Source organism: Canis lupus, chromosome 32 (genome assembly GCF_011100685.1).
Source record: "Canis lupus familiaris isolate Mischka breed German Shepherd chromosome 32, alternate assembly UU_Cfam_GSD_1.0, whole genome shotgun sequence".
NCBI classification, from domain to species: domain Eukaryota; kingdom Metazoa; phylum Chordata; class Mammalia; order Carnivora; family Canidae; genus Canis; species Canis lupus.
The window spans coordinates 2,154,427-2,180,939 of record NC_049253.1 but is presented as its reverse complement, the minus strand read 5'-3'; the positions used below and the strand labels follow the sequence as shown (position 1 = coordinate 2,180,939).

Sequence of the window (26,513 nt, the reverse complement as noted above, 5' to 3'; positions counted from 1 at the left end):
ACTGGCTGAGCCGGAAATACCTATTGAGGAAAGGTCGAGGGACGCCGGGTGTCGGAAGGTCCCGGCGAATCTTGTATTCCACAGACTCAGAAGAAAAATAAGGCGGCTACTTATCCGCTAATTGTCAGCTTTTCGGGGCAGTGGGAAACAGGTGTTGGGACATGGACAGCCGCTTGCAGGAGATCCGGGAGCGGCAGAAGTTGCGGCGACAGCTCCTCGCGCAGCAGGTCCGCGGCCCAGGGAAGACTCGAGAATGCGCGTGCGCGGTTCCCTTCTCCCCCCCCCCCCCCCCTTTTCTTCCCGGTCTTTTCCTACCCGCTGCTGTGCATACCTTTCCAGGTCCGGCGACCCTGACCCCTAGGCCTCTTTGCCTTTCTTGTTCTTAACTTCCGCAGTACCCCGAACATTCTCCATTCTGTGCCGTGGTCCTTCTGTTGCTGATCTCCCGCCACGATTGGTCTCCAGCAACCAGCGTGGGATGCGCGCCGAGGGCCTGGCGCAGGGCTCAGTGAGGGGATACGAAGCTGCTTTGTCTTTGTAAACGAATTACCGTAGTTCACGCAAGGGAACGTGATTTGTTATACCCTGTGTCTCTTCACTGTTTAAATGGTCTTTCTTGCCTTTCTTCGCAGCACCTAATTCTTGAGATCGTGGCTTCCTTGCGAAGTAGATTTAGAGTGTTTTCTGGGATCCTGTCGCAAGACTGCATTAGAAGAAGCCTGAGTGTAAATTTTAGATGGTGCATCTTGTGTGTTGCAGCCCTCTTATGTTAAGTAGGGCACCGTCGTCATCCCCCACCCCTGGTATTTGAATTCTACTCTAGCGGTCACAGCGAACCCTTGAAATAGGGAGCATTGACTCCGCTTACCGAATGATGAGACTGAGGCTGAAGAGGTTAAGTAGATTTTGCCTCGTGTCACTCACCGCTAGGCCAGAAAATTGAACCCAGGTTTGTCTCTCTAAAGCTTGTCTTCGCTGCTTCTCGTGTCTAAGTTAACACTTGATTAGGAGAGGACACATGCAGAAATGCAGTACACCTCTCCTTAAAGTCAGGCTGTTTCCCGTCCTACTATCCATATCCGTAAAAGTGATGGAAGACATGCTACGAGGTTTTAATGAGGCATCTTACTGTTTTTTCAGTAATGAATCTTGGTTTTAGTAAATGGAAATTTGGAACTTCTACTCTTAAGATCTGATGAAAAGGTTTATGGCATAGTGTTAAAATGTGGGAATTTGGAATCAGATATGGCCCTCTGGCATTACAGTCTGGGGCAAATCAGGTGTCTTTTTCAGGCCTTCTTTTTCCCAGCTTCTTTTATGTTGTCTTCACAATGTTCAGTAGCTTTGTTACCACCAAGTAAGGTTCTTATTTTTTTTTTTTTTTTAGTTTTGAATTCTTGGACCCAAAATGCATTCATAAACAATTACTTATTGTGTCTTGCTGTATACCAGGGAATCTAGTAGCCCCTGACAATTCAACTATGAATAAAAAGTATTTCTTACCCTAAAAGAGCTTGCATAGCACATAAAATTTAATAATGGGTGCTGTTTAGTAAGTACCTTCAATGAATCAAGACACTTCCAAGCTTTCAATACACATTACCTTCAGTCATGCAAGTCAGATGCTATTTGCATGATCTAGATGCAGAAGATAGAGCTCAAATAATTTAAGTTTAGCGTGCTGAAGTCCACAAAGTTTGTAAGTTTGCAAGCTACAGTTTAGGCTTTCCTATGCTCTTTCAGGTACACTAGCTGTTCCCTGGTCTTCTAGTTGGTTAGGAACCATTCCCCTTAAGTAGAGATATCTGACATAATCAATAACAGACCTCTACGTTACCAACTAATTTCAGCCTTTCTTTCAGTTGCTTTTCTCTATGAACAGCACAGACTGGTTTATTACCTTCCAGAATGTGATTTGTGTGATATATACTTTATGATTTTTTTTTTAAATTGTCCTTCCTTTCTGATTTCTGTCCATCCTCTAGAGCACAGCTCAGGTCAGAACTTTGTAATAAAAGCTATCTTGATCTCTCTGGCTTAGGCTCTTCTTCTACCTGGCTTACATTGTCCTCACTGTTGAGTACACTGCTTACGTACTGTTACACAGAATATAAACATCAGCAATTTACACCTGCTTTTTACTTAGCTGTAGCTTTATTCCCAAAAAAATTGTATATAGAAAGGATACCAAATTGTCCTGATTATTCAAATAATATATTTAGGGCTACCATAACAGAAAATCTATGATTTACTTATTCCAGTCATTCCACAATTTTTTTGGAGCATTAGAGGACAATTATATATGTGAGCAGAATCTTGACTTAAAGCAGTCCTATTGTATACGTTATATTCTAATGTAGGAAATCTAGTTGGCTCATTCAAATATTGAACATCTGCTGTGAGTCAGGCATAATGCAAGCTGCTGAACATACAGATAGCAAGAAGAGTTCATCTCCTTAGGAAGTTTACATGTTAACTTGAGAAGTAAACAAAAGTAAAGATAAAATAATTGAAGTATAAAATAAAATAATTGAAAGTCGCGATAAAGACTATGAAACAATATAAACAGTAAGCAAAAGTAAAACATAAATAATTGAAAGTTGTGTTAAGTACTATAATCCGAATAAGGAAATGAGAGAAAAAGAAAAGTGGAAGGAGCCTACCCATTCTATATACTCTAAGGAAATCACTTGTACTCATCAGAGACATGAAGAAAGAGTCAGCCATGGGAAGAAAGAAATCATTTTAACAATAGGAAGTAGATGTGTGTTCTAACTAATGAGAATAGAGTTAAGATTTTATGGAAGAAGTAAAATATCAGAAACAGTTGATATACTGGTAGAGATGTATCACTGGAGTGACACAACTCCTTAGGGGAGTTGTGAAGGTAGGCAGACTAAAAAGGTAGTGGTAATTGTTTAAGATCAAGGCTAACAAGACCACTTGCAGCTCTGATATTTTAGTATATTCCCTTTCTTGAGCTAAAGGAACTAATTAATCCAAATTTCCTCATGCCCTTCTTGTACTTAAAAAATATCAAATGGTTCTTCATGGCCTATAAATTGCATTCTACACTTGTTTGTTTGGCTTTTAAAGATTTCCGTGAACTGATCCCACTCTCTGTAGCCAGTTTATCTCAACTAGTTATTTGTTCTGTTTTGCAAAATTTCTCCAACTGCTAAACAGAATTTGCATTACCACTTTTTAGGAATTATTAAAGTTCAGTATTGTGCCTATAGATCATTGTATAAAGACTTGAATAGGGATCCCTGGGTGGCACAGCGGTTTGGTGCCTGCCTTTGGCCCAGGGCGCAATCCTGGAGACCTGGGATCGAGTCCCATGTTGGGGTCCCAGTGCATGGAGCCTGCTTCTCCCTCTGCCTGCATCTCTGCCTCTCTCTCTCTCTCTCTCTCTCTCTCTCTCTCTCTGTGTGTGACTATCATAAATAAATAAAAATTAAAAAAAAAAAGACTTGAATAAAACTGGATATTTATTATAGCACAGGATAAAGTGTAATATGTGAATTGACAGATGCAAAGTGTTAGTGCCTATACGTTAGCCGCTTTTTTTGTTATTGCTACTATTACTAAATTGTGTTTTATTATTTACTTAAAAAGTAGAAGATTGGCTAAAATTGTCTTAATTTCAAATATAACTGAAAGTATAATATGCTCACTAGCTCTCCAATTTATTCCTAATTAACATGGTTTTGTTCCAAGGTATTTCCTATTATTCCTGCAAATTAACTAATCTATTTGCCTGCTGAGGTTGTTAAGATTTTTTGTTTTGTTTTGTTTTTTTTAAGGATTTTATTTATTTATCTGAGAGAGTGCACACGCGCAGTCACAGGCACATACAAGGGGGGCTGGGCAGGGGTGGGGGGTGGAGAGAAGCTGACTCCCTGCTGAGCAGGGAACTGCAATGTGGGGCTCCATCCCTGGACCCTGGGATCATGACCTGAGCCAAAGGCAGACATTTAACTGACTGAGCCACCCAGGTGCTCCTTGTTTTGTTTTTTAATATCTGATATATTAAATGTTACTACATAAGCTGGGAAGGCTATCCAGTGCATTATGATCTAATTTTTGGTTTTTGTCTTTTCTCAGTTGGGAGCCGAAAGTGCGGACAGCATTGGTGCTGTGTTAAATAGCAAAGATGAGCAGAGAGAAATTGCTGAAACAAGAGAAACTTGCAGGTAGTTGAATTTTTTTCTTTTTTTTTTTTTTAGTGACGTGAATATTGTGAATGTTTTTTGTTTTTTTTTTTAAGATTTTATTTGAGGCAAAGAGAAAGAGGGAGGGCGGACATGAGCAGGGGGAGGGGCAGAGGAAAGGGACAAGCAGATTCCCTGCTGAGCAGGGAGCCCAAAGCTGAGCTTGATCTCCAAGACTCCAGATCATGACCTGAGCTGAAGGCAGGCGCTTAACTGACTGAGCCACCCAGGTGCCCTGGGTTATTGTTTTGATAAACATAATCCTAGGTATGAAGTGTGTTGTTAATGACAGGCATCAAAATAAAAGATTTCAGAAATACTGGTTTTTAGTATTCATGAATTATGAATACTTATTTTCTGAATGTAATAAGTTCTTATTCATAAAGTAGTTAGAAAATGGAATGTTAGACTAAGGATAGCTTATATACCATAAATAAACAATTATATTTACAAATTCTTATAAGAAAAAACAGGCTTTACCCTAAAAGCAGTTTTCATTGGTAGTTCAGAAAGCACTTCAGAATTTTTCAGTATTCTGGTTATTAATTTGAATATCAATTTTTCTTAAGACAAATTAGAATGGTAACATAATATAGAAGTTTCTTTTTGCCATATATCCATTACATGAACTTAAGTTTCTGATTTGGTTGCTTTCTCATAATAATAAAATACAGAATTACCAATCAGGATGTATGACTTTTTTGATTTATAAACTGAATGAATAGATAGATACCGTTTAATCAGAAAAAAGTGCCTTGTTCTGTTTTTATAAACTGTCATTTAATATTATTAATAGCTACCATTTATACATCTTTCTATATCTGTGTGTGATACTCCAGTTTTAATTTTTCAGGGCTTCCTATGATACCTCTGCTCCAAATGCAAAACGTAAGTATCAGGATGAAGGAGAAACCGATGAAGACAAAATGGAAGAATATAAGGCAAGTAGAGAACAAAGCAATTTTATGATCAAGAAAAAAATAAATCCCTACAATAATGGATTCTTATCCAGGAAAATAAATATAGTGAAAAGCTCAATTTTAAACTTTCTAAAAGAATTGTTAGTAGCATATGTATACAGGTATACCTCGGAGATACTGCAGGTTTGGTACCAGACCACCACAATGAAGTGAATGTTGCAATAAAACCAAGTCAAATGAAAGTTTTGGTCTCCCAGTGCATATAAAAGTTATGTCTGTGCAATCTTACAGTCTTTTAATTGTACAACAGCATTAATGTCTGATTAAACAAAGTGTATACCTTAATTTAAAAATACTTTATTGCTAAAAAATGCTATCCATTATTTGAGCTTTATACCAAGTTTTAATCTTTTTTTTTTTCTGGTGGAGGGCCTTGCTTGCCTCACTGTTGCTGCTTTACCTTAAGCTTTTATGTTATGGAGATGTCTTCTTTCCTTAAACCTCAGAACCGACTTTTATTTACTTCAGACTTTTCTTATGCAGTGTCCTTAACTCTCTCAGCCTTCATAGAATGGAAGAGAGTTAGGGCCTTGCTCTAAATTAGGCTTTGCCTGAAAGGAATGTTGTGGCTAGTTTGATCTTCTGTTCAGACCAGTAAGCTTTTTCTATATTGGAAATAAGGCTGTTTCACTTTTTTTGTATCTGTGTGTTTACTGAGGTAGCATTTTTTTCTTATCATCTGTGTGTTTACTGAAGTAGCATTTTTTTTTTCCTTCAAGAACTTTTCCTTTGTATTCACAAGTTAGCTGTTTGGCATAAGAGCCCCAGGTTTTGGCCTATCTTGAATTCCACATGCTTTCCTCATTAAGCTTAAGTTTTAACTTTTGATTTTAAGTGGGAAATGTACAATTCTTCCTTTTACTTGAATACTTAGAAGACGTTATAGGGTTATTAATTTCAATATGAAGTCTCAGGGAGGCCCAAGGAGAGGGAGAGAGACACAGGAACCACCAGTTGGTGAAACAATGAAAACACATTTATGGATTAAGTTCACTATCTTGTATGCACATGGTTCATGGTGCCCCAAAACAATTAAAATGGTAACATCAGAGATCACTGATCATAGATCACCATAACAGATATGGTAATGAAGAAGTTATAAATTTTGCAAGAATTACCAAAATGTGACACAGAGACATGAAGTGAACAGATGCCATCAGAAAAATGGTGCCAGTAGACTTGCTGGCAGGGTTGCCACAAACCTTTAATTTGTAAAACATGCAATATCTTCAGAGTGCAATAAATTCAAGCACAATCAAATGAAGTAATTCGGTAATCGGTTCAATTAAGATCTTTATTTCAGTTTCCTCATTTTAATATAAGAGGTGACATATAAAAAGCATAATGCCTAGTAAGCACTGGACATTAATATTCTTAAGTAAGAGTAAAGAGGTAGATGTATCAGAAACTTTGGATAATTGGACCAAATTTTGAGTGGCTACAGTACTGTCTTTTTGAGTTGTGTTATTCCATACTTACTATATAGGGTAGTGCAATTAAGATATTTTGAGGACTCATGAGCTAGACAACAATGTAGAACCGTTTCTGAAAAGGCCGAAGAAAAAAACACAACTTCTAAATCTATACTTAGAATAGTTAGTTGAAAAGAGACTATTAATAGATAAAAAACCTATCCCGATTTTTTTTTTTTAAACTTTATTTTTTTATTTATTTATGATAGTCACAGAGAGAGAGAGAGAGAGAGAGAGAGGCAGAGACATAGGCAGAGGAAGAAACAGGCTCCATGCACCGGGAGCCCGACGTGGGATTTGATCCTGGATCTCCAGGATCGCGCCCTGGGCCAAAGGCAGGCACTAAACCCACTGCGCCACCCAGGGTTCCCTCCCGATTTTTTTCAAGTTAGTTGTGCAACTGTATTTAATTAGCAATAATCGCGCCTCGGATAAACCTCATTGGCTACGATACTGCCACTGCGCAAAGCTGCAACTGTATTTAATAGAGAAAAGAATGCATAGTTTCAGTAAATCTCTAGGAAGTTTAGGGATAAAATTACCTAATCTCATAAATGCCATTTTGTGTGTTCCATTTTGGTATATGCTGATATGCAACTTAAATATTACTGATTATTGTATTGGTATCATTCTATTTTATTATTATGATTATATAAATATGTATATTTTAACCATATCAGTTCTTGATATTTTTGACCTATAAAAATAGCAGTTTCATACGATTAGAAATAAAATTGCCCCATCTGTAGTCATATCTTTCATGACTTGAGCTAAATTCTAATACTTCTAGTATGATGAGATAAATAATACTAGACAGCTCAGTCAACTAAATCAGTAGTTACAGATATTTATTGGTAAGAATGAAAAGGAAATTTTTATTTATTGTAAACGTAACTAGATAATGATGAGAATGCAAAGACTTCAGTGTTTGAGTTTAATGATAATTTGAAAAATAATATCTTAGGGAAATGAAATATTTATATTGAGTCTCAATACTCAAGATATCATGAATACATAAAATATTCCTCCTATACATAAAATGTCTACTTCCTTTTCCAAGGATGAATTAGAAATGCAACAGGAAGAAGAGAATTTGCCATATGAAGAAGAGATTTATAAGGATTCTAGTACTTTTCTTAAGGTAAATAAATTTTCATATCATAACTTCATGTTTCAGCTTTATGCATGAAAAGATTTTAAATACTTATTATTTTCCATATTTTTTCAGTTTTTGAGGGATCATTATAAAATAATCATAAAATGTTCTTGAAATAGTCTTCTGATATTTGGCTGGTTAGGATGAGATAATGCTGTATCAGTGTCTAGCTACTAAAGATTAATACTGTCATTTTAGTTGTGTTTTCAAATATTAATAATTTTTTAAATCTATGTATCAACTTCTATTTCGTATGACCTCATAATAAAAAATAAAGTACAGAGTTAGTGTATCTGCCATTAGACTAAATGCTCTTAATTTAATTTTGACTTTTTCTTTAGGGAACGCAGAGTTTAAATCCCCATAATGATTACTGCCAGCATTTTGTAGACACTGGACATAGACCTCAAAATTTCATCAGGGATGTAGGTATGTTAGATTTGTTGGGAATATGCTATTGCTAACTCTTGATTACATGCATGTAGTTTATGCATTTTGTGGATTATTTCTAACAAAATTATTTGCCCTGGCTTGGCTTTTCTAATTCCAAAATAATCTTTCGTGGCTTCCCATTTCCATTTTCCATACTTCCCGTATACCCTCCTTATCCTTCCAGCAGTGTACTTCCTTCCTTCCTTCCTTCCTCCTTCCTTCCTTCTTCAGTTTGGTTTTGTGCGTTTTTATTTTACCTTAATTTATTCTCTCTGTGATGCTTTTCCTTTCTTTTTGTAGATCTGATTTTTCTTCCGTATATTATTTTTTTCCTTCTCTCTAAACAATTTTTTTTTAACATTTCTTGCAAGGCAAGTCTATTGGCAACAAATTCTCTAAATTTTTATTTTTCTAAGAAAGTCTTTTTTTTTTTTAATTTTTATTTATTTATGATAGTCAGAGAGAGAGAGAGAGAGAGAAAGGCAGAGACACAGGCAGATGGAGAAGCAGGCTTCATGCACCGGGAGCCCGATGTGGGATTCGATCCCGGGTCTCCAGGATCGCGCCCTGGGCCAAAGACAGGCGCCAAACCGCTGGGCCACCCAGGGATCCCTAAGAAAGTCTTTATCTCAAAGAGTATAGAATTCTTGTTTGGTGTTCTGTTTCTTCCAACACTTTAAATATTTCACTCTAATCTTTTCTTGCTTTCATGTTTCTGAGAAATTGGATATAATTCTTGGTTCTTTGTAGGCATAGTGTTTTTTCCCTCTAGTTTCTTTAGGATCTTTTCTTTATCTTTGATTTTCTGTAGTTTGAAAATGATACGCTGTAGGTTTAGAGGTTTTTTGTTTTTTTTTTTAGTATTATCCTGCTTGATGTTCTCTGAGCTTCCTGAATCTGGTTTGTTCTCTGACATTAATTTGGGAAAATCTCAATCATTATTATTTCAAATATTCTGTTCCTCTCTCTCGTTCTTCAGCTATTTCCATTACACGTTACATCTTTTGTAGTTGTCCCATAGTCCTTGGATTTTCCAACCTTCTTTTTTCTTTTTTCTCTTTGCTTTTCAGTTTTTAATGTTGTATTAAGATATCCTCAGGCTCAGAGGTTCTTCCCTCAGCCCCTGTCCAGTCTACTAAGAAGTTCCTCAAATGCATTACTCCTGCATTTTTAAAAACAGCTTTATTGAGATAATTCACATACCATATAATTCACCCATTTAAAGGATATAATTCCTTTTTTTTTGGAAATCCAGTTTGTATAGTCATTACCACAATCTAATTTTCATTTCCCCTATAGAAACTCAGTATTCATTAGCAGTCAGTTCCCATTTCCTCCTCATCTGCCCCCTCACCTTAAGTAACCATTAACTTTTTATCTCTAACAATTTGCCTATTCTAGACATTTCAAGTAATGGAATTATACAGTGTGGCATTTGTATCTGGCTTCTTTCACTTGGCACAATGTTTTCAAGGATTGTTGATGTTGTGGCATGTGCCAGTACTTCGTTTATTTTTACTGCCAAATAATATTCCATTGTATGTATATACTGCATTTTGTTTATCCATTTGGGTGGTTTCCACTTTTTGGCTGTTACAAACAGTGCTTCATGAGTATTCATGTAAAATTCTTATGTGAACATATGCTTTCATTTCTGTTAGGCATGTAACTAGGAGTGGAACTGCTGGGTCATATGTTAATTCAGTGTTTAACTTTTAGAGGAACTGCACAGTTGTTTTTCAAAGCAACTATACCATTTTATATTCCTCCCAGCAATGTATAAGGGTTCCAGTTTCTTTCCATGCTTGACATTTACTATTGTCTGTCTTTTTAATTATAGCCATTCTAGTGGGTATGAAGTGGTAATTTTGTTGGGATTTTGACTTACATTTTCCTAGTGATTAATTTAGGCATCTTTTATATGTTTGATGGCTATATAAATACCTACTTTGGAGAAATATCCAAAGGCTTTGCCTAGTTTTTAATTGATTATTTGTCTTTTTATTATTACTTTATAAGAGTTCTTTATATATTTTCTGTTCAAGTCTCTTATCAGACCTATGATTTGGAAATATTTTGTCCATTCTGTGGGGTTGTCTTTTCACTTTCTGGTAGTATCATTTGCAACACACAAAAAATTTAATTTTGGTATAATCTGATTTATTTTTTTCTGTGTTGCTTGTAAGCAATCTTACTCTTGAAGTAGAAACTGATTTTAATGTTTTCATGAGCAAAATTGAGCTATAGCATAAAAAGTTATAATGCTAAGTGAAATAAGCCAGTCACAGAACAAATATGCAGATAATTACAGAGGTACCTAAAATAGTACATGTAATATGATAAATACCTATACTTTTATGAGGTACCTAAAACAGTCAAACTCATGGAAGCAGAGAACAATGGTTATCAGGGGCTGGAGGAATGGGAAATAGAGAGTTGTTATTCAATTAATAAAAGGTTTTGGTTATGCAAGATAAATTAGTTCTAGAGATCTACTTATAGCATAGTCCTTATAGTCAGCAGTGCTGTTGACTGTAGTCAATAAAACTTTAACAATTTTTTAAAGATAGATCTCATCTTATTTAAGCATTCTTATCACAGTTGTATGTGCGCACACACATATACACATACAAACACACCCAGAGAAACACAGAAAAACTTTCAGAGGTGATGGATATGTCTGTTACCTTGGTTGTGATGATTTCACAGGTATATGCATATGTCTGAATTCATCAGATTGTGTACATTAAATATGTGTGTTTTTTATATATCAATCATACTTCAGTAAAACTGTTTTTTAAAAAAATTATGATAGTTGTATAACTGAATGTCCCAGTATTCACCTTTCTGCTTTTAAGATATTTACTTCCCCCACAGGAAAGATAAAATGCTTAGGAAACCATTATGGATTGAGAAAAACTTGCACTTTCTGTTTTGTAGAAGGTTGAGAGCCAATTCTACTGTGATTAAAACTTGACTAAAATAAAATCTTCAAACTTGTTTTATTTGAAATTTGTTTTATAAGCACTCATTAAGGAGGCTTTATAAAATCTTTCACTTTTACAGTTTCATATTAAACTTATTAATATCTGTATTTGTAGTTTTTAAATTAAGATGCTTACATGATTTATATTGCTAGGAATATGTTTCTTATGGGGGAAAAGAAAACTAAATAAAAGCTTTTAGGAATCTTTGATATTTGAAGACCTACTTTTCCCTACAGTTCTTTAAACAGGGATTATGCTATTTTACCTAAAATCTCTTCTGAGCTCAGAGATCTAAAACAGTTTTGAGAACATGGGAACAGTGAATCTCCTGTTTTTAAGTACCCTTTATAGCACTTATACATGTTTCCTAAGACCTTAAAGCCTGAAAATATGTATGAGGATTTGGTGTATAATGGTCTGGAGATGTGAAATCTTTAAAATTACAAATACTGATACAAGAAATACTTGTAGAGAAAGCAACTTGTCTTGGAGGTGAGAGGTAGTCTACTGTTAGGGGACATATCTTTACTAGATTTGTTCCAGGATTGTGTCCATGAGCCATAGCCAATTTAAGATCATTGGCAGTGTTTTTCTCACCTCTAACTATTCGGTTTCTTCCTATACATAATCATAAGAAAAAAAAATACTTTCCCTGCCCTTGATAACTATTTAAGAAGCTAAGTACAAACCTCAATAATCACTAGATTCTTAAGAAGAAAGAATCCTTTTAGTTAAGGGAAAAAGGGAAAAACATGATAGAAAGGAGTTGTTTTTTCTCTCCCTGAGAACTGAATGAAAGACTAGACTTAATTCTGTGAGCAAATTTAATTTAAATATGAGAGATTAAATGATTTATTGATTTGGACTGGGCTTTAGAACATCTGGGTTTTTGTTTGCATGTGGGATTAAGGTGTGTGTGTGTGTGTGTATATATATATATATATGTGAAAATTTTTTTAAATACTCAAAATTAACTTTTTTAAAAGGACACAGGAATAAAGTAGTGTTTGTGTATTGTTTTGTTTTCTTGGAAGGGCTCATAACCTTTGAGTTCACTGATTATTAACTTCAATTGTATTGAAATTTAGTACTTAATATTTTTTGTCCTCAGGTTTGGCTGACAGATTTGAAGAATACCCTAAACTGAGGGAGCTCATCAGGCTGAAGGATGAGTTGATAGCTAAATCTAACACTCCTCCTATGTAAGTGTGTTTTTTCAGTTACTTTTTATTCTCAACTCAGGCGTACAATAGCATTCTTTTTATCCTGTAGCCTTTGTGTTTGAAAAAAATTCAGCAGCACCTATATAAGATTAACATACTGTGTTTTATTCTGTATGATAAAATAGATTCATTTGACATTCCACTGCTCAATAAACTAGTAGGTTTCCATTTTATTTTTATTTTTTCAGTTTTCTAGATAATTTCCTTAAAGTGTCTTTAAGTGTTTTTTTCTTAGAAAAATCATTCATGTTTGTTGTATTCTTGAGTTTCTTAAAATGTTTTTAAATGACTTTTTCTCTCAAAAAGCAGTCTATTTATTGGAGGGAGTTTAGAAAACTTAGATGAAGGAAAGAAGAAAATAAAAATTAACTATAACTCAGCATTCAAAGATACTATTTTTTTTTCAAAGATACTATTCTTAACATAGTGGATTATGAAAATTCATTTTAACCTTCGCTAAACAGAATATTTTCCTTAAAATGTGTAGAAAGTCTTTGGAGATTCTACTTAATTCACATTTTGCTTACCTTGAACATTTTATACATTTAACAATTTGCTAAAATGTATACTGTTAGTGATTAGAGGAACTAGAAAGAAGTCTGAATGTGCAGAGAAAAGTATTGGCAGATTCTAATATTCATCCAATTTAAAAAAATCTTACTCTTCAAGTATTTTACATTTAAATTACTTTCGTGATATGTATAAATAACCTTTCAGTAAAGGCTAGTAGTAATTTATACTAGGTAGCCAGAAAAGGTTATTAATATAAACAACTTTACTAACAAACTGATAAAATTATATCCATCTTTAGAAACAATTTTTTAGAGGGAGGATTTTAAAACTAACAAATAGTTTTTCTAACGTAATAATTAAGAAAAAAATAATGTGATAGTCCTTAGAAAATTCAGATGATGATGGAATGGGACTCAGAGACTTATTCACATACTATTATGGATTTTCAGTGTAAAAATGAGAGTACATTCTTGATGTACATGGGGGAATATGATTTTAGTTTGTAGTGCGATTATATCCATCTCCTAGAGAAGAGTGTGGGTAGATGGTTTACTGTCTCTACTGAAGAAAGATACTCCTGCATAAAAATATCAGTAATTAGTTTATAATTACTTTGTAAATAGTGTTTAGTAATATTTAAGCAATTCCTTTCACTATCATCTGTAAGGTATTTGAAAATCTTAGTCACTTTTTATGCCTTAATCAAATAGGTACTTACAAGCAGATATAGAAGCCTTTGACATCAGAGAACTGACACCTAAATTTGATGTGATTCTTCTGGAACCCCCTTTAGAAGAATATTACAGAGAAACTGGCATCACTGCTAATGAAAAATGCTGGACTTGGGATGATGTATGATGAAACTTTCTACATTGTCATTAATTATTTATTTTTCAAATGAATATTTATTTAATGAGAAGATTATAAATATTCCTACCTTTTTAAGAATCATAAATATATAGTATATGATGTAGCAGAAGATCCAGGGTACATGGACAAATATTGTACTATCTTTGGTCTGATTCTTCTTTTTGGGACTGAAATTGAGCAGGTAGTGAGTAAATAGTCTCTAGAAGACTCACAGTTCCAGTCTTTAAGTCTTTGATGTATAGCTAGAAAAGTCTAAAAACAGAATGATTGATAATTCTTTCTGCATTTGCTTAGTTTTAGTAAACATTAGAGTATATTACATAGATATAAAAAAGATGGTTTCTTTTCAAGAAGCTTAGAGTATAATAGATAAAAAAGATACATAATTTTGGTATAATTGTAATAAAATTACATTTTCCTAAATAAATTAAGCAAACCGATAACTTTAGTTACATCAAGTTACCTGTTTTTACTGATAAATAACAAAAATATAAAATACTTACTGAATACCACTTTGCTAGGTAATGTGATAGGTACTAGAGATTCAGAAAGAATAAGATCTGGTACCTGAACTTAAGGAGCACAATAGTTTAATGGGATAAATCAATATTTATCTAACCAGATAATTGCATTATTATTTTGTTAGTTCTGTAATAGAGAACTGTGTAAGATGATCTGAGAAAAACTGACCAAGCCTTGGAGGATAGGTACATGAACAAAGAGGAGGTGACACATTAACATTATAAATAGATTCATTGGAATTGACCAGAATGAAAGGGGTGGGTTGGTGATTCCAAATGGAAAGAACAGTAAGAGCAGAATGGATGGAGGCAAAGAATATCTGGTGTGTAGGTTGATGTTGTTAGAAAACAGATTGGGACCTTTTTGAGATGATGTCCTCTTAGAAGCTTAAACTTTTATCCTGAAGACATTAAGGAGTATTTAAAGGGTTTTAACCAGTTTAGTTAAATGGTCAGATTAGTGTGTGGAGGATGGACTAGAGGAAAAGTCTGGAAAATGGAAAGCAGTTAGAAGACTGTTGAATAGCCTAGTTAGGAGATGAAGGGATCTTGAATTGGGGTGATGGTAGTAAGAATAGAAAGGTGATAAATTCAGTAATGTTTAGTAGATGCTATGGTGAGATCTAGTGATTGGACTAAGGGCGGAGAGTTAAGGATGATTCAAAGATTTCAGTCTTGGGGTAAGTGGGTTGAGTTTTCACTACTTAAAGAGTGGATTTAAGAAGAACTGTATTCAAGGAATTAGATCATATTGAATATGTTGATTTTGAGGTGTATGTGAGACATCCATGTGGAAGTTGTAATAGGAATATGTCGTTCAAAGGACAGATCTGTGTGTGAAAATACAGACTTAGAAGAATAGCACATCAAATCTGTGAGAATAGATAAATTTGTCCTGAGATAGTGTCTTAATTAAGATAATGTGTGGATTGACAGTAAAGCCTCAGAAAACTTTTAGGGGCACAGATAAAACAGAGGTAAAAAAAAATGGGTCAAAGATAAATAAGGAAAACCAAGAGTATGAACATCATAGGGATCAGGGGAATAGGGAATTTCAAGGAGAGAGTAGGCAGGAGCTGTTGAGCACAGAGGGGATATAGGGAAAGGAAAGGGCTGACACTGTAAGGCTGGTGTTTCTTAGGAAACTGCTGAATCCTTGTATGTGCTCCTCTGAGTTAATGATAGTTACTCTTATTAATAATTATTTAATCCTCAAGATAACACATCCAGTTTTCCTCGAAGCTTTTCCTTTCATTTCATTCCCTCTGACACTTTTATTTACATTTTTATGGATCTTACCACTTTGAAAAGTTTTTTCCATACTCTGATGGTAAATGTAATTTGTGCTGATTGTTGACCTTCAGAAAGATAACAGTATATAGTATTCTAAAAACAAGGTGAAAGACATAATGCTCTTGATATTTATTGATGAGAAGTTTTCCAGATAGGTTGTACAAATTTATGTTTCTTCCAGTAGTGTTTAAGAAATATCTATTAAACCATATCCTCATCAAAATTGATTAGTATAAAAACAATCTTTATAAATCTTGAGTTTAGTAAAAAAAAAAAAAAAAATTGAAAAACTAAATCTCATTATGTCTGATTAGTATGTTGATCCTTGAACAATGTGGGTTTCAGCTGCATCATTTTACTTCTACATGGATTTTTTACAGTGCAGTAACATAAATGTATTATCTCTTCCTTATGATTTTATTAACATTTCTTTTCTCTAGCTTACTTTAAATATAGAGTATAAAATATATATAATATACAAAATATGTGTTAGGTGACTGTTTATGCTATCAGTAAGGCTTCCAGGCAACAGTAAATTATTAGTAGTTAAGTTTGGGCGAGTCAGAAGTTATAGTAACATTGTCTATGGCGGTATGGGTTGGTGCCACTAGCCCCTCATTGTTCATGGGTCAACTGAAATTAGGTTGAACTTTATTTTCTCTGGCCATTCTCTGAGGTTTGGTCAATAAAGGGCACACGAGCTTCAATTATATGTGACAGACTAATAGAGTTTTTGAAATAAAGGAATTTCATTTTATATGCATATTCTTGATTTCAGTTTAATTTCACTGAACAACACTGGCAGGCATACTGAAATGGTCTGTCTGGCCCTTGAGCCTTAAGTTCTTAACCTTTATGTGAAACTATCCTAAAGAAAGTGCATTAGTTAAAATACATAAAATGTAAATGAGAAAAGAGTTTGGATTTCACAAGTATTCTCTTTCACATTAGAGAATCAGTAGTGCTCAATACATTTTGATAAAGTATGTAAGCACTTACTTAAAATACCAGCTCTTAGCATTTAGAACTGCAATGCCAGAAAGAGTAATTTGCTTCATGTTCTTCACTAATGTGTGTTATCACTTATTTTTAGCTATTTCATGTATAACCACGTGGGAATATGTGTGTGTGTTACATATTTACTTATTCATGTGCCTCTGAGAATATTAGATGAGAGACTGCAAGATTTAAAAAGTCAGAAGTATAAAACTCAATAGGTTTGTACATATTATAACTTATTTCCATTATTACTGTCAAATAATGTTTTTCTATTTAGATTAAGTTTAGAAATGATATGGTTATAACTTAAATGGATCTATTACTAAAGTTAAGATTTTTTTTTTTAAATAAATGAAACGTAAATGTTTGCCTGAACCGTGGTCTTGAAACTTAACTGTGGCAGAAAACCAGAAGAAAAAGAATATCATATAAAATGATTGCTTTAAGTTTTTATTTAAATTCCAGTTAGTTAACATACAGGGTAATATTAGTTTCAGGTGTAGAATTTAGTGATTCATTACTTACGTAAAACACCTGGTGCTCATCACAAGTGCCCCCTTAATACCTATTACCTATGTAACCCATCCCCCTGCCTCCCTGCCCTCCAGCAACCCTCAAGTTTGTTCTCTATAGTTGTCTTTTTTATGCTTCATCTCTTTTTTTTCTCTGTGTTCATCTGTTTTGTTTCCTAAATTCCAAAGATGAATGAAATCATATGTCTATCTCTTATTTTACTTAGCATAATACACTCTAGCTCCATCCATGTCATTGCAGGTGGCAAGATTTCATTCTTTTATATGGCCAAGTAATATTCCATTGTATATATACCACCTCGTCTTTATCCATACACCAGTTGATGGACATTTGGGCTCTTTCCATAGTTTAGCTATAGCTGATAATGCTGCTATAAACATTGGGGTGCATGTGCTCCTTTGAATCAGTATTTTTGTATCCTTTGGGTAGTAGCACAATTGCTAGATCGTAGGGTAGTTCTGTGTTTAAATTTTTGAGGAACCTCCACACTGTTTTCCAGAGTAGCTGCACCAGTTTGCATTCCCACCAACAGTGCATGAGGGTTCCCCTTTCTCCACATCCTTGCCAACACCTGTTGTTTCTTGTCTTGTTAATTTTAGCCATTCTGACAGGTGTGAGGTGATATCTCATTGTAGCATTTCCCTGATGATGAGTGATGCTGAGCATCTTTTCATGTGTCTGTTTGCGTCTATATGTCTGTCCTCTTTGGAAAAATTAGACTACTTTTTTTTTTTTTGCATTTCAGACTTAAAGTGGGTATTATAATGAAATGTGCATATTGACTTATTTTATATAGAACTTTTTTTTAAGATTTATCTATTTATTTATTTATGATAGACATAGAGAGGCAGAGACACAGGAGGAGGGAGAAGCAGGCTCCATGCCAGGAGCCCAACGCTAGACTCGATCCCGGGACTCCAGGATCGCGCCCTGCACCAAAGGCAGGCGCTAAACCACTGAACCACCCAGGGATCCCCTTATTTTATATAGAACTTTTGTAGATAATGGAGACCAACTCTTCCCCAAACATTTGTTATATTTCATTTTAATTTTGCCCCTAATTTTGGAGTAATTTAACCTCTTTTTGTTTCTTTTTCTGTAAATCATAAAGGATTGCTCTCAAGCTATATCTTATAAAATTCCATTATTCTGTGAATATGGTCCCCCATAACCTTTCTCTATATAAAATCAAGTGTGTGTATGTGTGTGCATGTGTGTGTTTTCTTAATATAGAATAAGAAAACAGGATAAATTGTAAGGATACAATTTATTTTCTAATGAAAATTAGTACATTTAAAGAATACATCTACTGAAAGCCTTGATAAATCTCAGTGGTTGTTCTTTTGGATTTAGGATGAATGGGAAACAAAATACTTTTATGCAGTATCGTTTTGGTTTCCTACAGATAATGAAGTTAGAAATTGATGAGATTGCAGCACCTCGATCATTTATCTTTCTCTGGTGTGGTTCCGGGGAGGGATTGGACCTTGGAAGAGTGGTAAGATGGTTTTCTTGAAGTGGATTTTTAAATTCATAAGAAAAAGTATAAAAAGTTTGAAGATAGATGTTTCTTTGTTTCTTGAATAGTTGCTTAAATATTCAGAAGGAAAAAAATATGTTCAGAAAGAATGCATGAAAGGCAGTACTCTTTAGTTAACTAGCCCAAGGGATCAGTAAGTCAAAATACGATTTGTTACAACTTCAGGAGGAAAACAGTTTAGACATTTGAAACTGCAGCTCAAAAACGGGCTGCTTAGTGTCATTTACTGCTCATTATGAGTAGCTAAAAAGTATTCTGAATAACGTTAACTCCTAAATTCCAAATAGAAGCCAAATCAAATTGGAAAAATAACAGCATCTGGAACACATGGTTTGAATGATTGCATGAGAGTGAGAAAGAAGTTACATAACATCTGTATTTATGTTAAGCATCTTATATTTACTGTATTTCAGAACTTTATTGTAATATTTTGTCTTCTAAATGGAAACAAAATAGCATATGCTTTTTTATCCAAGAATCATGGAAGCATGTGGCTAAGAATTAGAAGGCTTCATTTAGTTTTGGTCTCAGTTCTGCTGTCTAGCAGTGAAACTTTGGGTAAAGAGATTTTTATTCTGGTGGGTTTCAGTTTCCTCACTTGTTATTATATGACATCTTTCATTTTTAGAACATTACTTGTTATACAGCAAATGATCTCATTTAATCGTGTTTATTTTAGGAAGTGCCCAGTTGACAGATAAAGAATTTAAGTAGGATTATATTGAGATAAATTTGTGCTGAAATTCTGAAATTCTACAATTACTTTGTATGTTTTATATAAATAAGAAGTTTGAGACTGTTGGTTAACATCGTTGCTTGCGTCATTTATTAACTCCCAAGGTTAAGACTATAGCTGTATTCCAGTTGGGTATCTATTTTTTTGCTGGCACTTCTCCAAGATTCTCTGGAAAAGCTAAGAAAATAGAAACATACTATTTTTATAGATATATTGGCATTTACCCTTTATAAGCTGTAACGTCTGGCTTTGGGCTTGCCTTCCAACTGGCAAATTAGGTTGAAAATGATTAGGAGGCGTTAATCACATTTGTTTATGCAGCAGTCTGTCATACTGGTGAAAGTATATTTTGGCCAAAAATGATTACAAAAATAATTTAACATGAGAAATACTCCTGAGCTTTTGTTAAATTGATTAGGGCATGAGGATTTAGACTCTTGTGATGTATAATGAATATCCAGTGTAAAACAAATAATTGGCAACAGGAACAGATACTGATCTTGATTTTTGAGATTTTAAAATAAAAATCCAACGTTCATTTTGAGATGTTTCTCACTTTACAGTAAGAGCATTCCTGAAATGAACAGTACCAACAGTATTGTACTGCACAATTTACTTATTTCCCCTCTACTTTCCTCTTAAATCGGTGAGTGGGGGGAAACAAGGACATACCTTTGTTTTTAATCCCACCAGCTAATCAGCAGTAGGCCTTCAATTTGCCACTCTAAGCAATGTATTAGCAAGTACTTGTTACATGTTCTTACATAACATTCTAGGACACAAAGGGTCAAAACTCTATTTTCTAGATCGTATGAAGATGAAAGTAGTTTTACCCAGTAATGAGATAAAGATAATAATTTTAACTCTGAGTATTTTGAAGTTGTTAGTATTAAATATGTAAAAATAAGACTCATTTGAAAAGAAGCTATCAGAATACTTTCAATAGTTTTTAGTTTTGTCGGAGGATCGAAAATTGAGGTGCTAGGAAACATCTGTTGAATTATTCTATGATTAAAGAGGGGCTGAATGTTTCATAATTTAAAATCCACTTTCTATTGATGACAGTGGAAGGTAGTATTAAAGAATTGGAGTATTATGTAATCCTTTCTATGTCTTGATACTATACTTAACTGTATAGATTATATTTATATCCAAAAGGTATCTGTACATTCTGTATAGTGACTGTTTATTTAAAAACTAGCATTTCTTTTTTTTTTTTTTTTCCTATTTCTGAACTAAGAATTACTGTGACATCTTAGAGGTTAGTGTCTCAAACCTCTAGGAAGTTTTTTGATGCTGGTTGGTTATTTTTAAGTATTATTTATTTCTTTTAGCTAAGAATTTCTTTCTTCTTTTTTTTTTAATTCTTTCATTTCTAGTGTTTACGCAAATGGGGTTACAGAAGATGTGAAGATATTTGTTGGATTAAAACCAATAAAAACAATCCTGGAAAGACTAAGACTTTAGATCCAAAGGCTGTCTTCCAGAGAACAAAGGTATTGCTTTGCTGTTTTGTTTTCTTTACTTTCATTATTTTCCCGCAGGCTTTTCCAAATGACTGTATATTGTTTAGTTTTGGTAGAAAAGCTCTTTTCTTAGACTTGTACAAATGGCATTGAATAGTACAGTGGTACATCCAGTTTAATTTAAAAATATTTTATTCACTGTGTTAGATCAACAACCTTCACTGTCCTGGAGAAGGTAATATGTATTCTTTTGTGTCCTAAACATCTTTCTTAGTCGGTTACTCTGACCCCTCCAGACTTTGTCCCTTTTTCTGGGCCTAGAAAAAAGAAATGACAGCAAGACTCACAGCTGGCTGGCTTAGAGGCATACTCTTGTCCTTCAATTTTGCCTACATGAGAACCCCTGAGAACTTCTGCTCCATACAACTACCCTGTTACTATCAGGCTTTAAAAGTTTGTCCTCCAATCTTTCCCTCTTTAGGGAGCAACTGGTGGAAGAGTCTTGTTAAGTGTTTCTTAGACTGGAAAATTCTTTTGAGGGGAATCTAAGGGAACCTTTGCCATGATTCATGGAGTCAAATGAAAGATTAAATTTATTTAACCCATACTCCTGCCATTCAGATTAAATAGGGAAGGTCAAAAAAACAACAAAAAAGAAAATTGTTTGATTTTCACATTTTCTTATGTCAATTAGAAGTTTGTGTAGATGATTAAAGTCCCCTTTCCATATAAAAAGCTTGCATCTTGTTTCCATATAAAAAAGCTACATATCATTTTGATCTTGAATCATACATGAGGCCTAGTATAACACCATTTTAGGATCCCAAGGTCAAGTGCCATGTTTTCATAACTGGTGAAAAGAAGTTATCTAGTGTTGCAGAGGAAAAGACAGTGGTCAGTTGACACAGTTCTAAAACATCATGGCCCCGAATTTAATACTGTCATGTCTAGCTTCCCTGGCAGTCTTCCCACATCCAAAGACCCAGGTTTTCCTATTGTGTTTTTGCCCATGGAACTATTTCCCAAAGATGTGGAGAAATGCAGTTTGTTTTGGAATTGGGGACATCAGAAATGTAAAATGTGGGTAGCCCCGGTGGCCCAGCGGTTTAGCGCTGCCTTCCTCCCAGGGTGTGATCCTAGAGACCCGGGATTGAGTCCCATGTCGGGCTCCCTGCATGGAGCCTGCTTCTCCCTCTGCCTGTGTCTCTACCTCTCTCTCTCTGTATCTGTCATGAATAAATAAGTAAAATCTTAAAAAAAAGAAAAGAAATGTAAAATGTTATGAAATATGACTTCTGATGAAGAAATTAATTGGTTTGCTCTTTTTTATTTAGGAACACTGCCTTATGGGGATCAAAGGAACTGTTAAGCGTAGCACGGATGGGGACTTCATTCATGCTAATGTTGACATTGACTTGATTATCACTGAAGAACCTGAAATTGGCAATATAGAAAAGCCTGTAGAAATTTTTCATATAATTGAACATTTTTGCCTTGGTAGAAGACGCCTTCATCTATTTGGAAGAGATAGTACAATTCGACCAGGTAGGACCTCAGAAAATCTTTTAAAAACTTTATGCCCTCTTGGGATATAGGTGTCAAGAAAAAGCACACGCTGCTGTGTAAAATAAAGTTCTTACGATGTATTTGGTTCTTCTTGCTATATTTCGATATGCCAAGCTTGTTCTTGTCTCTTTATGGTCGTCTCATTCAAATACCTGACAGACCTTTCCTCACAACTTCTAAACTGGCCACCTTCCCACTCCACTCCCCTCTTTCCACCACTCTCTTTCCTTTTACTTGGTTTTCTTTTTCTTCATAGTACTTATTAGATGAATCACAGATTCATTTGGACATAGGTTTATAGTCCGTTTCTCCAGCATGCAGTCTCATGGAAGGCAAAGATTGTCTTACTTCTTTCTACCTGGCATTCAGATCATTCAGTAAATAATGTGTTGAAGAAATGCATAAATGAATGGTTGAATAATCCTGCAGAAAATAACCATACATTTGTGAAATACAGATCTTGACTTTATGAGAAACCAAAATACCTAGCTTGTTTACTTTATATGTATAATGGTGTTGTCTTTTCAAAATTTTAGTAAAATTAGTAAATTTTTAGTAATAGTAAAATTAGTAAAATGTGAACTTACTATTTTGAAAAAAAGAAAACAGGCTGTTATGGAGGAAGATTTTTTTTTCTTAGAGGGCACAACTTCTATGTACAAAGTATTGAAATATCAGTATATGCTGTTTCTTTTATTGCTATCTCAGAAGATGTAAAAGTAGCATTTCTTTATTCATGATAAATAAGCAGCCTGTTTAATATGTTAGAAATCCAGTTTAAAGATGGAAATAGCCAGATCTTGTTTGTTTTAAATAGCCTACATTTTATAAAAAGTAGGAAAAGTTAAAGAAGTAATAATAGATTAATTGGCTGTGAAGGTACCTAAGAATTTAAAAGAAACTCTGATTTTCATTCTAAAAAAAGTAATCCTTTAAAGTTGCCTTAATTTGTACATATAACATAATTCATTATCTCTCTTCTTACCCATCAGCTACTTCTTTGTGGGTGTACTTTGATGAGCACAGTAACTTGAAAATACTTCAGAGTTAGAAATCCATGATCTTAAGTTTCATGAAATTATGTAAAATAATAAACAGAAAAGTAAATAATTGAAAAATCAGTCTCTATTGGACATTTACAGTTAATTTGTAGTTTTTTCTATTCCAGATACAATTTGATCAGAAATCAGTAAAGCTGTCTAGCAATATAGCTGACAAAAATACCTTCGTACCTATAGAGGCATAATCTGATCATAAAATTCTGAGAACTTTTTTTCTTTTAAGATTATTTATTTGAGAGAGAATGAGAGCACAACCTGGAGGAGGAACAGAGGGAGAGAGAAGCAGACTCCATGGTGGGTAGGAAGTCCAATGCAAGGCTCAACTGAGAAATTATTTTTATTTCATATAAGATGTATATTTGAATTGGATTTTGAAGGATGTAATTTTCAATAGGTTGAAAGGATCGAACAAACAGATGGAATTTTTGTTTTTTGTTGTGTTTTTTTTCAGAGGTAGAGATTTGTACGGAAATAGATACTATAGTGATAACTTTTTTTTTTAACTCAAATGAAATTGTCATGAAAGGCATTAATGAGAAATGTGACTGGAAAGGTAGTTCAATGGGACACCTGGGTAGCTCAGCAGTTGAGCATCTGCCTTAGGCTCAGGGTATGATCCCGGAGTCTGAGATCAAGTCCCGCAGTAGGCTCCCTGTGAGGATCCTGCTTCTCCCCCTGCCTATGCCTCTGCTTCTCTCTGTGTGTCTCTCATGAATAAATAAATAAATAAATAATTTTTTTAAAAGAAAGTTATTTCAAGCTGCATCATAAAAGACCTTAGATAACATATACATGAATCTGTGCTTTGTGGAGAGCCCTAGAAGGTTACGCAGAGAAGTGACATATTTTAAGGTTTGTTTTAGGCTTTCCACTTTCAGGGAGGAGAGGCTGGGAGAGCATTACAATATGTATGTGTGTCTGTGACATGTACAGGAGGCTGGCCTAGTAGAAAAATAAAGGCTCACATTTGAGGGTGGCAATAGACATGGAAAAATGGGAATGAATAGGAGCAACATGGTAGTGGTTGAATTTCTGGCACCTGTCAGCAGGGTTAATGTTGTGGTTCGGAAGAGTAGAGGCAAAGTTGGTTCCAGGATCTTAATCAGAAAACAATGGTATTATTTTCCCAAGTAGGAAGGTAAGCGAAGTTTATTACATTTTCACTGAGCCCAAACTCACTGTAGTGTGTAATGTTTTTTCTAAGTGCTAGTCTTACAAAATGTGAAACATGGATGGAGACAATGAGGAAGATATATTACAAAGTTACAATCATGCAGGTGAAATAAGATATATACATATGAAATCTGTATAACCATGATTAAATGCCATGTGTTGTAAAAAAGATAAATATTGAGTGAGTGATAGGGGGAACTTTAAAAATACTTTAGAAATTTGAAGTAGCTCCGAAAGGATCAGTAAGAGAAATGAGGGGGAAAAAAGATAATCTTTCTTTCCGTCTATTTCAGGCTGGCTTACAGTTGGACCAACCCTTACAAATAGCAACTATAATGCAGAAACATATGCATCCTACTTTAGTGCTCCTAATTCCTACTTGACTGGATGTACAGAAGAAATTGAGAGACTTCGACCAAAATCACCTCCTCCCAAATCTAAGTCTGATCGGGGAGGTGGAGCTCCCAGGGGTGGAGGAAGAGGTGGAACTTCTGCTGGCCGTGGACGAGAAAGAAATCGATCTAACTTCCGAGGCGAAAGAGGTGGCTTTAGGGGGGGCCGTGGAGGAGCACACAGAGGTGGCTTTCCACCTCGATAACTTTGTAAGACCGTGATCTATTCATGCCCCTATACCTTCTTTACCGTAGTTTAAATTCCAAATGGGAGGCTTTGTTTAGTACTCAATTCCAGCTTGCATTTTGCTTTAGTTTCTTTGAGCTGCAGGAATATTTTAGCCAATCTCCCTTGCAGTCATTACACACATTGTGTAGTCTTGTCCAGGATAAACAAATCATCCTGCCTTTGGTTATGTGCATGTAACTGAATAATGAACAAATACCTTCCTTTCAGAGACTAATTTATTCTGATAGATTCCAACTAATTACAAAGTCTTTTGCTTTTTAGAAATAATTTAACTGAACAGTGAAAAAGACCCAGTCTGTAGTATGCTACTAGTGCCAAGAGCATTTGATAATAGGCATCCTGCCATTGCTGTCATAGTAAATAGAAAGCTGTTTGGGAGCCTTGAGAGAATGGAGTTGGGACAGATGGTTAACTTCTGTCAAAGTTTTAATATTTTCTTGGTGAAACAATAAAAAGAGACTTCTTTTTAAAAAATCTTAAACTCAGATATGACTACCACTGAGAAATTGAGAGAATTTGAACAAAATCACCTCCCAAATCTAAATCTGTTAGAGGAGGTTGGCACTCCCAGCAGTGGGCAGAGGAAGAATTTAGTAGGTAGCCTTAAAGAGAAAAAGCTCATCATAATTTGAGTTGCATAGTTCCAGATGACTGTTAATCACACTTCTTCAGAAGCAAAGGACAAATATCCAAGTGCTAGACCTTTGGTGTAGACTTGAACTTGGATTGACTTTCAAAACAGTTTCATATTCCTTAGCAAAGTAAAAGAAATTAGGCAACAACAGAGACACCTGGTTATCAGGTGTTTTGGAAAATAAAGTACTTGGTGGTGAGGAAGTGATATCTTTGAACTTGTTATGGAGAAAACAATATAAAAATCAATTACAGAAAACTCAAATTAAGACAGCTTAGAAAACAGAATTGCAATTGCCTTTTATTAAAACCATATGGTGTGTTGTTTTTAAGAGCCTGGTTTTGCAGATCAGTTGGTTGTATAAAACTTAATGCTGTCATTTTTCTCTCTGTACTATAATTCATGTTTTAAATGAATCTGATGAATGAAATACCCTTATTCTTGAAAAATATATTTTTATTTGGTGTATGATTTTTCTAATGAAACTTTAAACCTTTGAAA

At 34.5% G+C, this 26,513-nt stretch overlaps 1 protein-coding gene and 1 pseudogene across 2 annotated transcripts; one reads left to right on the top strand and one right to left on the bottom strand.

Annotated features, from left to right (window-relative positions):
* METTL14 (methyltransferase like 14) lies at positions 1 to 26,513 on the top strand. 2 transcript variants are annotated; one of them, XM_038581770.1, is made up of 11 exons: positions 1 to 227; positions 4,108 to 4,196; positions 5,068 to 5,155; positions 7,727 to 7,807; positions 8,164 to 8,251; positions 12,353 to 12,443; positions 13,688 to 13,829; positions 18,600 to 18,692; positions 20,850 to 20,966; positions 22,271 to 22,481; positions 25,030 to 26,513. In XM_038581770.1, exons 1-11 carry the CDS (start codon positions 162 to 164, stop codon positions 25,332 to 25,334), a joined length of 1,371 nt encoding a protein of 456 aa, XP_038437698.1. In that variant the 5' UTR covers positions 1 to 161; the 3' UTR covers positions 25,335 to 26,513. The 2 variants fall into 2 exon arrangements, with proteins under 2 accessions (XP_038437698.1, XP_038437699.1); XM_038581771.1 differs by lacking the exon at positions 1 to 227 and adding an exon at positions 640 to 949.
* On the bottom strand, positions 7,051 to 7,137 carry LOC119867241 (annotated as a pseudogene).

Bases quoted from the DNA above. Each gene is read 5' to 3' on its own strand.
- METTL14 (XM_038581770.1), top strand. From the start codon at position 162: ATGGACAGCCGCTTGCAGGAGATCCGGGAGCGGCAGAAGTTGCGGCGA. The intron at 228-4,107 runs GTCCGCGGCCCA...GTCTTTTCTCAG, and splicing joins GACAGCTCCTCGCGCAGCAG to TTGGGAGCCGAAAGTGCGGA. The intron at 7,808-8,163 runs GTAAATAAATTT...CTTTTTCTTTAG, and splicing joins ATTCTAGTACTTTTCTTAAG to GGAACGCAGAGTTTAAATCC.